This window comes from Microdochium trichocladiopsis (genome assembly GCF_020744255.1).
Source record: "Microdochium trichocladiopsis strain MPI-CAGE-CH-0230 chromosome Unknown B0I36scaffold_3, whole genome shotgun sequence".
Lineage (NCBI taxonomy): Eukaryota > Fungi > Ascomycota > Sordariomycetes > Xylariales > Microdochiaceae > Microdochium > Microdochium trichocladiopsis.
In genome coordinates this window covers 2,626,233-2,638,540 of record NW_025763546.1, presented here as the reverse complement: position 1 = coordinate 2,638,540, position 12,308 = coordinate 2,626,233, and the positions used below count along the sequence as shown (strand labels likewise).

The 12,308-nt window shown below is 59.1% G+C and overlaps 5 protein-coding genes across 5 annotated transcripts; 3 read left to right on the top strand and 2 right to left on the bottom strand.

Annotated features, from left to right (window-relative positions):
- Positions 1-27: 27 nt before the first annotated feature.
- On the bottom strand, positions 28-403 carry B0I36DRAFT_318230 (uncharacterized protein). The gene has a single exon (XM_046153264.1). It carries the CDS (start codon positions 351-353, stop codon positions 63-65), a length of 291 nt encoding a protein of 96 aa, XP_046015478.1. The 5' UTR covers positions 354-403; the 3' UTR covers positions 28-62.
- Positions 404-453: 50 nt separating this feature from the next.
- Positions 454-803, top strand: B0I36DRAFT_318229 (uncharacterized protein). The gene has a single exon (XM_046153263.1). It carries the CDS (start codon positions 476-478, stop codon positions 689-691), a length of 216 nt encoding a protein of 71 aa, XP_046015477.1. The 5' UTR covers positions 454-475; the 3' UTR covers positions 692-803.
- A 261-nt stretch (positions 804-1,064) lies between these two features.
- Positions 1,065-3,111, top strand: B0I36DRAFT_382107 (uncharacterized protein). Its single transcript, XM_046160894.1, has 2 exons — positions 1,065-1,543; positions 1,664-3,111. The coding sequence occupies exons 1-2, from the start codon at positions 1,283-1,285 to the stop codon at positions 2,804-2,806; spliced, it is 1,404 nt and encodes a 467-aa protein (XP_046015476.1). The 5' UTR covers positions 1,065-1,282; the 3' UTR covers positions 2,807-3,111.
- An 11-nt stretch (positions 3,112-3,122) lies between these two features.
- B0I36DRAFT_429519 (peroxisomal biogenesis factor 6) lies at positions 3,123-8,137 on the bottom strand. The gene is made up of 3 exons (XM_046162503.1): positions 7,631-8,137; positions 4,161-7,551; positions 3,123-4,098 (listed from the first exon to the last, which is right to left on the bottom strand). The coding sequence occupies exons 1-3, from the start codon at positions 7,797-7,799 to the stop codon at positions 3,399-3,401; spliced, it is 4,260 nt and encodes a 1,419-aa protein (XP_046015475.1). The 5' UTR covers positions 7,800-8,137; the 3' UTR covers positions 3,123-3,398.
- A 1,415-nt stretch (positions 8,138-9,552) lies between these two features.
- On the top strand, positions 9,553-11,801 carry B0I36DRAFT_347174 (sterol esterase; the record flags this gene model as incomplete). The annotated part of the gene is made up of 2 exons (XM_046156541.1): positions 9,553-10,966; positions 11,026-11,801. 2 exons carry the CDS (start codon positions 9,553-9,555, stop codon positions 11,799-11,801), a joined length of 2,190 nt encoding a protein of 729 aa, XP_046015474.1.
- Positions 11,802-12,308: the final 507 nt, after the last annotated feature.

Here is a 12,308-nt window from a genome sequence, read left to right as displayed (position 1 = left end):
AGGAACTTCGTCAAGAAAGTTGTGACACTCAGACCCAAGTCCTTGCGCGTGCTTATTATAACCTATATCATGGCTGTGTAACAGAAGGGAAAGGTAGCCGAGGCGGCCCCTGGCGGTACAATTAACCACGACACTAAGCACGCCACTAGCAAGTGACACGCAGGGTCGGTCGCTCTCTTGTCAACCCTATCTACAGCCCCTTTCCAGCGCAGCCACCGGCACGGAAGCAGCTCCGGCCCGAAGTGGAGGAGTGTAGTGATGGTTGTTGTGGCACGCGCGTCGGTGTGATTCAAAACCCCCGGGCTATGGAGGACGGAGGCCACCGCCACCGCCACCACCACCGCCACCATCATTGAGTCTATGGATATTTGGGAGCGGTCAAGAAAGACTGGGGGCGTAGTGATCTTGTCGCCAGGCTAGAAGAAGACGCTGGCGCGATCTTGGGCTGCTTCCGGGACGGGGATAACGGGATGTCATGCAAGGCAAGGAAGGCCTTTGCCGGAGCTGCATGACCAGGGGGGGTCCGCGGCCGGGACGTTCCCCCGCAGCCGTTGGGAGACTGGGGTCTGGCCACGCGACAGGCAGGGAGGGCCACAGCTCTTGGCCGCCGCGGCAGAGGAGCAGGACGAAGATGCATACCGACGACGATGGGCGGCCGGGACTTTTGACCGTCGCAGAGGTTGCACCGTGAGACGAGCGGGTCGACCCGGGTGCGGACCGGTTGGCTCGTTTGTCTCTGCTCTGACCGGGGGACCAAGATAAGGCGATTCTTTTCCAGGCGGTCCCTTGGTGGTGGGTGAAGGTGTCTTGGTCGCCAAGCAGAGCAGCAGCATGTGCTAGCTAAAGTAGCTGGCTCCAGCTGCTCCGGGTATGGTAAACGTATGTACCAGACGCACCTTGAGAAGATACGTACAGCGCTGAACCCCGCCATTGATACGGCGCGTGGGGGAGGCACCTGGGCAGGAGCAGCGCACTCCTCACGAGGTGGGGAAGTGGGTAGTCTGGTCTCAGATTCATGCCCAAGCCAGCGAGCCCCTAATTATGTGATGTGTCTGTGAGACACTCGACACTGGCCACGACAGCATCAACACCAGCAACCACCACTAAACGTACCAACCCGCCAGACGCCACCCCGCGCCTTTCGCCCATGCTGCTGGCAGCAAGAGAGCACTCGAAGCTTCAGTAATACACCGCCTCACCGGCCCGCAGCGCTCCCAACCACGACGAAAAAGGCCGCCTTCAATTCCTAATCACCGAGGGGCGACCTCTCGTCATCGCAGCCATGGCGACAAAAGCACCCGACGACCTCATGGAAGACCCGGCCCTCTACATCTTTACCTCACTCACCGCCGGCTCAGCCCATATCGTCACTGCCACCTCGCGCCTCGAAACCATCCTCCGCGCCAACCGTGTCCCCTTCAAGGCCCTCGATATAGCTGTCGACCCGCGGGCTCGCCAGCTTTGGGGCCGCCGTGCCGGCAAGGATCCTTCCGGCCGGCAGCGGAAGCTCCCCGCCCTGTTCCAGGAAGGCTTTCTCGTCGGTGTAAGCAGCGCCCTCCTCCTGTTGTCGCAACTGCAGCACCACATCTGGGCACAGTGCCCTGCTCAGCAACAAGCACCCTCATGCACACAATACTGACCCTGGACTCAAACCCCAAAACAGGACCTGGTCGAGATCGAAGAGTGGAACGAGTACGGCGAGCTCAAGGAGCATGTCAAGATCTATCATGACGAGTTCACCATCCCCACAAAGGAGCAGGCCGCCGCAATGGTGCCCCGGATGACCAAGAAGCCCGTCGCACAGCCCGTGGCCTCGCAAGTGCCTGCCGGCGCCGCCGGTGCTACCAAAACCGAGAACCAGAAGCCGACAGACGCGCCGAAGACGCCCGCCGCCAACGACCCGATGCGGGGGCTTGCCGAGCAGGCAGCACAAAAGGCCAAGCAGCTCAAGTCGGATAGTCTGCAGGCCAAGGCGCAGCCGAAGAAAGACGCCGCTGCGGCAGCAACCACGGCAGCCAAGGCTGACGACAAGGCTGCTGCTGCTAAACCAGCTGAGAAGACCGGTGCGGCCACAAAGACAGCAGCAAAGAAGGACGAAGCCGCAAAGGCTGATCCGGCAGTGGCCGCTGCGACAAAGGGCGTCAGTAACCTCACGATATCGGCGGACAAGAAGGAGCCTGGTGCGACCAAACCGACGGAATCTGCCGCTGCCGGACTTCAAAGTCCCACATCAGGAGCTTGGAAGTCTGGAGGCGGACCCACAGGATCGGCAGACAAGGGCTTGCAGAGCCCTACGACTGGCAAGTGGGCGGCCGGGACAACCTCTCTAGCCGGAGCTGCTGCTGCTGCTGCTGCTGCTGCTGCTGGAACCAAAGACAAGAAGGCTGCCGAGAGCTCTGACGACGATTCGGACGAGGATGAGAGCGATTCAGACGACTCCGACGATAGCGACGAGGATGAGGACGACTCAGATGAGGAGGCCAGCAAGAAGCAGAAAGCAGAAGAGGTCAAGAAAGCCGAGCCAAGCAAGGCCACAGAAGTGAAGAAGGATGAAGCCAAGAAGCCAGAGGTCAAGAAGGACACAGTACAACCAGCTGCCAAGAAGGACGATGAGGAGGACGAGTCTGACGACGACGATTCTGAAGAGGAGTCTGATGATGATGACGAGGACGAGGACGAGGACGATGATTCTGACGATGAGGAGGAGGAGGAGGAGGATGACAAGACGAAGCAAGCCGCCGGGGCGGCAAAGAAGACGGACGCAACAGCCAAATCTGCCACTGCTGCTCCTGCTGCCAAGTCCTAGCAATGTTTTGCGATGTCTGGAGTAGCACAGAACGACCGGGAACAAGTTGTTCGTAGGACAGGGGGTGATGTAGTTGTATGCATGTTTTGTAGCGGGCGGCGGCGAGTGTCAATTTTCCCTGGTTTCTCTTCAACAAGCGAAGCATATCTCCAACCCAACACTACTCTCTGTCCACGCACCTACATTGCCTGCCCTGTGATTATCCGCAAGCTTGTGTGCTGCCCGAACTTGACATGGTCATCATTCTTTGTCATTGCTCAACAGCGCAGCCTTCGGAGCCAATCAAGTACGGACAATGCTCTCTCTTCTTTTTTTTTTTTTTTTTTTCGTACGTTTTGACGTACATCACGTCTCCGCAGAATGCAACGTCGCGACCGAGACAGAGCCATTGGCCAAGAATTTAGACCCCTGCCCGTTCTCCCGTGCGCGTCCTGCTGTTGCTGGCCGCCTATAAAGTATCCATATATACATGTACACAACAAAGTGATTTTATGTGACGGGGCCACATCATGGTATATATTCTTTTGGAGTCTCCCATTTTGTCCGGGCCTCCGCTTTCCCCAGTGACGTTTTGCGTAGAAGAAGAGGAAGATCAGTAAAGTCCCTCGTCATCGCTGGCCGTTCCGTTCTGGAACTTGGCCGCCACGGCCTTTCCCTTGCCTTTCCCACTGCTGTTGCTGCTGCCGTTGACGCCGTCGGCGCCGCCTTCATGCTCATCATCATCATCCTCGTCCTCCTCGTCGCTCGCCGTGGCAATGGCCTTCCCTTTCCCTTTGCCCTTGTCTTTGGCCTTACCCCTTGACGACGAAGGGCGCGCGACGACAAGATGCTGTGTCGTCGCTGGTTGAGAATGATGACCATTCATCTGTGACTGGGCCTCGGGAGGAGAAGACGACGAGGCCGTCTTCTTGTCCTTGGTCCCCTCAAAAGTAGCCCGTACCGTCTCGTAGTGCTGCAGCTCGCCCGCGCTGACGGAGGGAATCAGCTCGCGGTGGGCGTCGAGGAAGTCCTGCTCCGTGACCATGACGGCGATATCCTCGGCCGTGGCGTAGTGGTCGAAGAAGTTGGCCGTCGAGATGGGGTTCTGCTGCTGCCGCTGGTGATGATTGTCCTCCTCGTCCTCGTGGCGCGCCGCGTTGAGGGCACGAATTTTGGCGTCCACCGCGGCCGCCTGTCGCGTGACGGCCTTGAGCATGGCGTCACTGCATAGCGCGTAAAAGTCGGCACCAGTGTACGTGAAAGGAAGCTTCTCTGCCACGGATGAGAGCTGGAGCTGGGGATGCAGAGTGAATCTGTAGCGTTGTTAGTTTAGATCCGGACATATGCGGGCTCTGTCTGGGGAAGGGTCACTTACTTCCTCGTCAGGGCTTCCATAATCTTGAGCTGCTTGTCGTGCGTGTCCGATACACCCAAGTACAGCATCTTATCGAAACGCCCAGGACGCAGCAGGGCCTGATCTAGCAGATCAGGCCTGTTGGTCGCACCGATGACAAACACACCACCGCCACCGTCATCGCCGCCAGACATGCCGTCAAGCTCGGCCAGCAGCTGCGACACGATACGGTCCATGACACCACCGCTGTCGCCCTGGTTGCCTCTCTTGGGCGCCACAGAGTCGAGCTCGTCGAAGAAGACTACACAGGGTCTTGCGTCCCGGGCGCGCTGGAAGACGCGGCGCACATTGGCTTCAGACTCACCAATGTACATGTTGAGCAACTCCGGACCCTTAACACTAAAGAAATTGAGACTGTACTCCGTGGCGATGGCCTTGGCCAAAAGTGTCTTGCCCGTTCCCGGAGGACCATAAAACAAGATGCCAGAGCGCTTCTTCATGCCCTTGGCAAAGAGTTCAGGCCGCTCTAGCGGCAGCTGGATGGTCTCTTGCACGGCGTCCTTGACATTGTTGAGACCACCAACATCGTCCCATGTTACGTTGGGGATCTTTGGGGCGCCGATCGAGTCTGCAAAGTTCTTGCGAGCCGCATCGACAGCGAGCTCGAAATCGCTCTTGATCAGCGATCGTGCGGATGATCCTCCTGCCACTTGAATGTCGCGGACGGTGACAGCCATTCCATCAATGGAGGCCTTCTTGGAGAGCTTCTCAAGTCTCGCCTCACGCGCAAGAACCGCACGCTCAACGACATCGACCAAGTCGCCAGCGACGAGCGCAGCCGTCTTGAGAGCAACGCCGCTCAACTCGACCTCCGGTGCCAGAGACACGCCACGGTTCTCGACGATGCTGCGCAATATGCCTTCGCGTTCGCCCTCATCTGGCGCACTCATCTCCAGCTCGTGGGTGAAAAGACCCCGCACGCCATCCGGCACCTTGTCCACCTCGGTCGTCGTCGCAATAAGTACTCTCGCGTCTGCCAAGACCTCCTTCATCGCGGTCACCATTCGATCTGCCGTGAGGGCCTCGAGGTGTCTGACAAGGAGAGCACAGCATTCCGGACCGCAGCTCATTGCGCGATCTGCACGAGCTTTGAGGAATCCCTCCGTCTTGACGTCGCTGCCACCCGCGCCGCTCTCATTGACAATGTCGTAGGCATCGATTGAGAAGGTGTGCAAGCCAATGTCTGCACAAGCCTGGGTGGCAGCAGTGGCTTTACCGATGTTGCGCTGGGTCGACACGAGCAGAATCGCCACCGGAGGCATCTTGAGGTGGATGGCTCTTTTGCTAGTGGCTGCGGCCATGAGCTCGCGGAGTCGGCGCCGCAAGGGCGACACGAAACCCCGCGCTGGCTGTTGTACAGCAGAGGACAGCACATGCTGCTCGAGTTGGGGCGACTCCTCGATGCCCAAGTAGCATGGCCAACTGCTGTCTTTTGTGCCTGGCAGCACGCTTGTGCCACTTCCCGACTGTGCTATTTGGGTCGTGCCCGTGTCGACACATGCCACGCCGCCCCATACGTCCTCTTCATCGTCCCCTTCTTCGGTCGTGTCGGATCGCTGCCGGATGATATGAGATATTCTGAACCACGCGACACCATCAGGTCTCGTCTTATTGCCAGAGCGGGCGCGACTCGAAGCCTCGAGCGCAATGATGTCGTCTACGTCGAGGCCACTATTAGATGCCGAGGTATCTTGTATCGTGCGTCCGAGTTGGGTGTCAATTGGTATCGCTACAATGTCGTCCGTCTTGACCACCCGTATGCTCTTTGCGAAGTGGCTCTTCAACCCACCGAGGATGGCAGTCTGCAGAGCCTTTTCTGAGGAGAGCGGTGTGCGAATCTGCTCAATGGTAACCTCCCGAGCATACGGTGGATGCGATGCCCCCGTAATCTTGGCTTGACCAGGACGAGGATACGCGAGCCGCTTCAGTGGAGCCAGGCGCACATACGGCGTGTTTTCCAGATTGGCGATGAGTAATGGAGACATGTACGCTGTAGGCCCGGACGGCTTCTGGATCTGTGACTCGAAGAATGAAGGCCTGCGGACGCCATTATCGTGCTTTGAGCTCGGTATTCTCGTCACTGGGCGGTGCGAGTATCCCTCAGGAAGGCCGTATACCTTGGCTGGTCGGCTGACAGCTTCGTCCGTATCAGAGTGAATAAAGCTTCCGAGTCCAAACAACCCACTGCCGTTTGCCGGCGGCTCTTCTGATGCCTCCACGCGGACCCAGTCTCCAGAGAAGCACCCTATACGCGTCAGGGAACTAATGTCTACGTAGATGCGAGCCTCCTCATCGTCAGCTGCAGTCGGCTTCGGGTGCAGAAGGTCTGACGGGATGGGTGTCATGAGGCCTTGTGCTTTGAAGAGCCGCCCCTTGGGTCGATCAGCCCGGGCAGTCGTTGCAGTAAAGCTCGAGAACACGGACCCGGGCGTGGCAATGCCATTGGTTTTCCTCCCTCGGCCGATCGTCATGGGTGTACCTGGCTGCATCGTGGAAAGGCCGCTGACGTTGGTGGTCGGTAGTGCCGGAGCTTGTAGCGAGATCATGTCGTCCAGCGAGTCATCAGACAGGTCATCCTCAGGCTCGAGATCCGATACCTCTGTTTCCGTCTCTGTCACGTCGTCACCGGTATCGGTAGGGGCATCTGTCTTCGATCGTTCCTCGGCAGCGGAGTAGAATTGGTCATTAGCCGTGTCCTCATCGTCCTGGCGCACGCCATTCCTCAATGCCCGTACTGCTCGATCTTTTTTGGTTTGCGTGCCACCTCTCGTCAACACGATCTTGGTCGTTGGGGCAAGAACACCTTGTGCGACGGGCTCGCAAAGCGTTACGACACCAGGGGTTGGCGGGGTGTGCGTGACGGGGTGCGGCGCAAGCGGCAGCGGGAACATGTCGCCATTGTGTACGACCTTGAGCGTGCTGAGAGCGATGCGGAGGGCTGCGGCCAGCCGGTCTGCGGGGGTGCCAGCAGCAACAACATCGAGACCCCTTGGAGGGTGCTCGTTGAAGAAGGTGCCCTCCCCGTTCTCGAGTCGTTTCACAAGATCGCTTTCCAGGCTGACGAACACTGTGTCGAGAGCGAGCGCCGTAACGTCGAGGACATAGACCTCGATGCCATTACGACTATGACTGGATAATTTTGAAGGGGCGATACGCTGGAGGGTTGTCGCGAAGCTCTGGAGCGCTATCGAGGATGGCGAGAACTGGACGGTCGAGTGGGCAAGAGCCGAAGACTTGACAATGGGTACGATGGTCCAGTTTGAGTGCTGCGGACTGGATGTGGGTGTCCACGGCGCAATGGCGACATGGTAGACGTCGGAAGTGTCTGTGGTACCGGAGTCGGCGGCCTCGTCTGCCGGGACAAAACTGTTAGTATACGGCCTGTAGAGCGCGCTGTAGAGCAATCGACGGGAGTCTCTTCCAAGGCATACCTTCCCGTAGGTGAGGGAACAAGTCTGCAAAAAGGTCGTCCGAAAGGATGCCCACATCACCCTTGACGTGCCCGTCAAGAACAAGGCGTGCCGAAATGGCCGCCTTGTCCTGTCTTCTCCTACGTCTTCGCCTACGAGAGGGGTCTGGCGAGCGAGATGGCGCAGCCATCTTGTCTTGGCCTGGGCGCGTCGCGTGGTATCAAGGTGTTTGGAGATTGCTGCCGTCAAGCCGCTGGCGACATGAAGCTGCACGGCTTGCTGAGCTGAAGGATTGTGCCCAGACTGCTGCGGGACATGAAACCGGTCAATCGGCCGTCCCAGGGCAAGCTGCGACAGTCGGGATTAGATGCACGCGTGCTCGGGCTGCTTGGAAGGGTTTGCGAAAGCACCGGGCTGCCGTGGTGGGAGAGGGTGGCCGTTGGTGGAGGGGAGTTTGAGCTGGAGGGCTGCTTCGGCTGAGCTGGCGGCGCGGGCACAGGCGCGGCAGGCGAGGAGGACCCCGGCTGGCAAAGCGCCGAGGCATTGACAGCCGAGCCTGGTGGTATGTGGTGCTGGACTGTCCAGCAAGTGGCCCCTAAGTGCGCTAACCCTGACCACTGGCCGGCAATCTTGGGGTTGGGGAATTCAGGGGTCCTCCATAGCGTCGAGCCCGCGCTGCCCACGGGGAGGCCGGTCTGGTGGTGCGTGCCTTTCTGAGCTGTCGGCCAAGCATTGTCAAATACCACCCAGATTTGCTCCCCTCGGCTAAACACGTTAGTGTAGAAGACATGTGTTCCACGAGACCTGGCGCCTCAGACTGGGATGCTGCACCACACCCTCGCGCGCTTTCTCGCAGCGCTCCAGTGGTGAATTGTACTTACACTTGTGTACATACCGTCTTGCTCGAATGGCGTCATTGGCAACTGCAATCCCTTGCGCAAAGGATCTCATCTGGGCAGGCGTGTGTGGCCTGGCCAGACCAGTGACATCGAGTGCCCCCCAGAGGACATCGCCTCTTTTGACCGAATGCCACGAGGGTGAGGCTCGAGGAGGGGAATCATGCCTGTGGCATCTGTGGCGACCCCAGCCAGCAAACGGACCGGATCTTTTGGTCCTTGACAGCTGCGATCTGAGACGATGCGCCAGGTGATCGACGGCTCCCACCACGAGTCCCTCAGCCTGGCGCGGCTGCCGAGCTGGCGGACTGACAGGTGTAGTCTCGCCTCTGGAGCGCTGCGAGCGGAGCAAAAGAGAGTGCACGCCTCAGTGGTTCACTGCACCATCGCCCAAGCCGTCCTAGCGCCATGCGCCACCTACTTGGACAGTACAAGGCCTCGCACATGTTTGCATGCGCGCTGCCTCATGACGTAGCGCGGGCCATGACGCCCACCCACCACTGCGCAGCCCAAGGGGTTGGTTGCCAACGAAGGCAAAAGAAGCGGCCTCACATGTCGAGTGGTCCCACTTACACTCATGGCGTGCGTGCAGCGTTATCGCGGCGCGGCAACACGCGTGTGTGGCGGCCAGGGCCGCTTGTCAAGCTCCGCGGCCCCTTGACTCGCCTCGATGCGGCTGAGTCTGGATAATGTCCATCTCGCCAGGGTAGAGGTCGTTGCGTTGGTGACGCTGCGTCTAATATTACCCCCCCCCTCCCAGTTGCTCAACACCGTAGCTCAACTTTATAAACCTTTTTGTTCTATCCATGTCTCATTATAGGCGTGCCTCCCTTGCTCGCACTTGAGATACACGACGGCGCGGACGGGCAGACTCGACAGACCCGCCCTGTGCATTCCTGGAAAACCTGCTTCACATCGCAGCCCATGCTGGCTTCCCGCCATTGCAATCTTGGAAGTGGGGGAGCAGCTCACAAATCGTCATTAATAGGCCCCGGCCCTCGCCAGCATCTTCACTCAACCACGGCGCCAGTCAGGTGCTTGTCAAACATGAATGGCACCATGCAGCTTGGGTCACAGCCCTCCGGCTCTTCCACAGCAGCTGCCGCCATAGACTACGCCCATCAGTCGGAGAAGCTCTCGCACCAGCTCTCGCACGATAAGGAGCACCCAGAGTCCGTTGCCGTCGAGGCCCGCTTCGTGACTCCCCAGGATCCTGTCATCGTCACGGCCGATGGCCACCGTCTCCCCGGCGTGCCTTTGCCCGAGGCGTACAAGCTCAACGCCCTCAAGGCTGCCCTTGACAAGGAGAGAAGTCCAGTCCGGCGGCGCTCACGAAGCCAGTCTACCGGGCACCTGAAGAAGGTCAAAGAGGCCACGAACCAGAAGCTCCAGGGCAGGAGGGGCCGCAAACCGAGCGAGGCCGCCCTGGGGGCTTCTTCACCGCCCTCACACACCAACCCGTTGTTCCCACCACTCCCGCTTTACGGTCCGCCGTCACTGTTGAGAGACATACAATGTATGACTTTCCGGGTCTCGGCATTCTTCTTGAGCGCCGCCTTCCTCGCCGTCATTGTGCTGGGTGCGCTGTTCACGAGTATACCTCCTTTGTGCCTCAGGATATGGTCGCGGCTCAAGCTGCAAGACCCCGACACAAAACGGCCGTTTCATCAAGAAGAGCTGCGGAGGAGTAGGACTCGTGCTGAAGAGAACGAGGCTTGGGTAAAGCAAAAGGCGGCGCGTGAGGGGGCGACCAACGGAACGAGCGACGAGAAAGGGACACCGCAAACGAGCAGCAGTAACTTCACGCCAACCGAAGGTGGACCTGATCCCATTGTCTGCGACCCGGCCTACTATGCGCGCAGGGTGGGCCTCGACATCGAGGAGATCCAGGTGCAGACCGAGGACGGCTTCATCATTGACCTGTGGCACGTCTACGACCCGCGCGAATACACAAAGCTCGATGATGAGGAGCGAGGATACCGCACGCCGGACCCGTTCACCGGGTCCAAGCGCAAGCGACTCCGGAACCCCAACCAGAAGCCAAAGTTCCCCGTACTCCTGATGCATGGTCTCCTGCAGAGCTCGGGCGCATACTGTGTCAATGACGACGACTCCCTCGCGTTCTACCTGTGCAAGGCCGGATATGACGTCTTTCTCGGCAACAACCGCTGCGGCTTCAAGCCAAGACATGTCTTGCTGGAATACTCGGATCCGCGCATGTGGGCGTGGAACATTCGGCAGATGGGCGTCTACGATCTTGCGGCGCTGACCTCGCGTGTGCTTTTCGAGACGGGGTTCGACAAGATCGGACTGATATGCCATTCGCAAGGGACAACACAGACGTTTGTGGCGCTGGCCAAGGAGCAGAGGCCGGACCTGGGAGAAAAGCTCACCGTCTTCTGTGCTTTGGCGCCTGCGGCATATGCCGGTCCGCTCATAGGCAAAATGTATTTCAAGTTCAGTAAGTGATGAAAGAAGCGCCGAAGTCACCTGTTGGATCAGACTAACAATGCTTTCCAGTGCGGATCATCTCGCCTGCAGCCTTCCGCATCATGTTTGGCATACATGCCTTCATCCCACTCATGATGGACATGCACGCGCTTCTCCATCCGAAAATCTACGGCTGGCTCGGGTACAAGGTGTTCTCGTTTCTGTTTGACTGGACGGACACGCGGTGGGACAGGGAGCTCAAGGACCGGATGTTCCAGTTCGCGCCTGTGTACGTCAGCGCCGAGTCGATGAGATGGTGGCTTGGCAGAGAGTGCTTTGCCAAGCACAAGTGCATCCTTTCCACCAAGGAGCAGTGGACGGCCGAAGAGAAAGAGGACGAGGCTATGGGCACTCTGGGCACTGTTCAAATCAAGGGACGGGAGAACGGCAGTGCTCTGGCAGACCAGCACGGCAAGCAGCAGCAGCAGCAGCCTGGCAGGAGACGCCTCAAGGGATCAACAGCATGGTACAACGAGCAGGTGTGCCCATTCGCGCTCTGGGTCGCAGGTAACGATGACCTGGTCGACGGCAAGAGGCTGCTGCGACGCTTCGAGAATGGCCGGGAGCCCCATGTCAAGGTTGTCCACAGCAAGGTCATTGAGGGATACGAGCACCTGGACGTCATCTGGGCGATGGATGCCCGAAAGCAGGTTTTTGACGAGGTGCGGGACGTGCTGTGGAAGACGTGCAACGTCAGGGACAAGTGCCGGGTGCCGGCTGGGTGTGAGGAGGTAGAGGCGTGGGTGAGTCCAAAAGAACAAAGCCAGACGGAAGGGGAGCAGTCGAGCAGCGATGCAGTCTCGTGATGGCCAGCGATGCGGCTATATGCAACCAAAGACGCGCGGGAGTAGGGCATTTTGTGTCATGTATGGGATTTGCAGTTGTCGATTAGATGGATACAGGATACACACACAGAGCGTGGAGTACAAAAGGTCGTGGATTCAACGTATAGAGCTCCTGTCTGACATAGAAATACAAATTGCACCAGAGCAACCCACTCGCACACTTCCGCGAATTTCACCGCTCGCGCGGGCTGTGTGTGTGCACGATGTCGGCGTGACGGAGAGGCTGGGGCTGCGCCGACCACGCCGATTACGCCGACCTAGGCCCAGACTGGGGCCAGCTCCGTGCGGAGAAGGTGGGGAATGCTTGGCGGCGTCCAACCCCACGCGCTACCCACGACACTCCACGGCATCCCGGGCAGGCGCGGAACGGGCCCGCATCCACTCGGCCCTCGCTGCTTCGGCGCCCCCCCCCCTGTGTCTCGTGGTCTTTCTCCGCATGGCGATGATCCATCCAATCTGCCTTGTTAT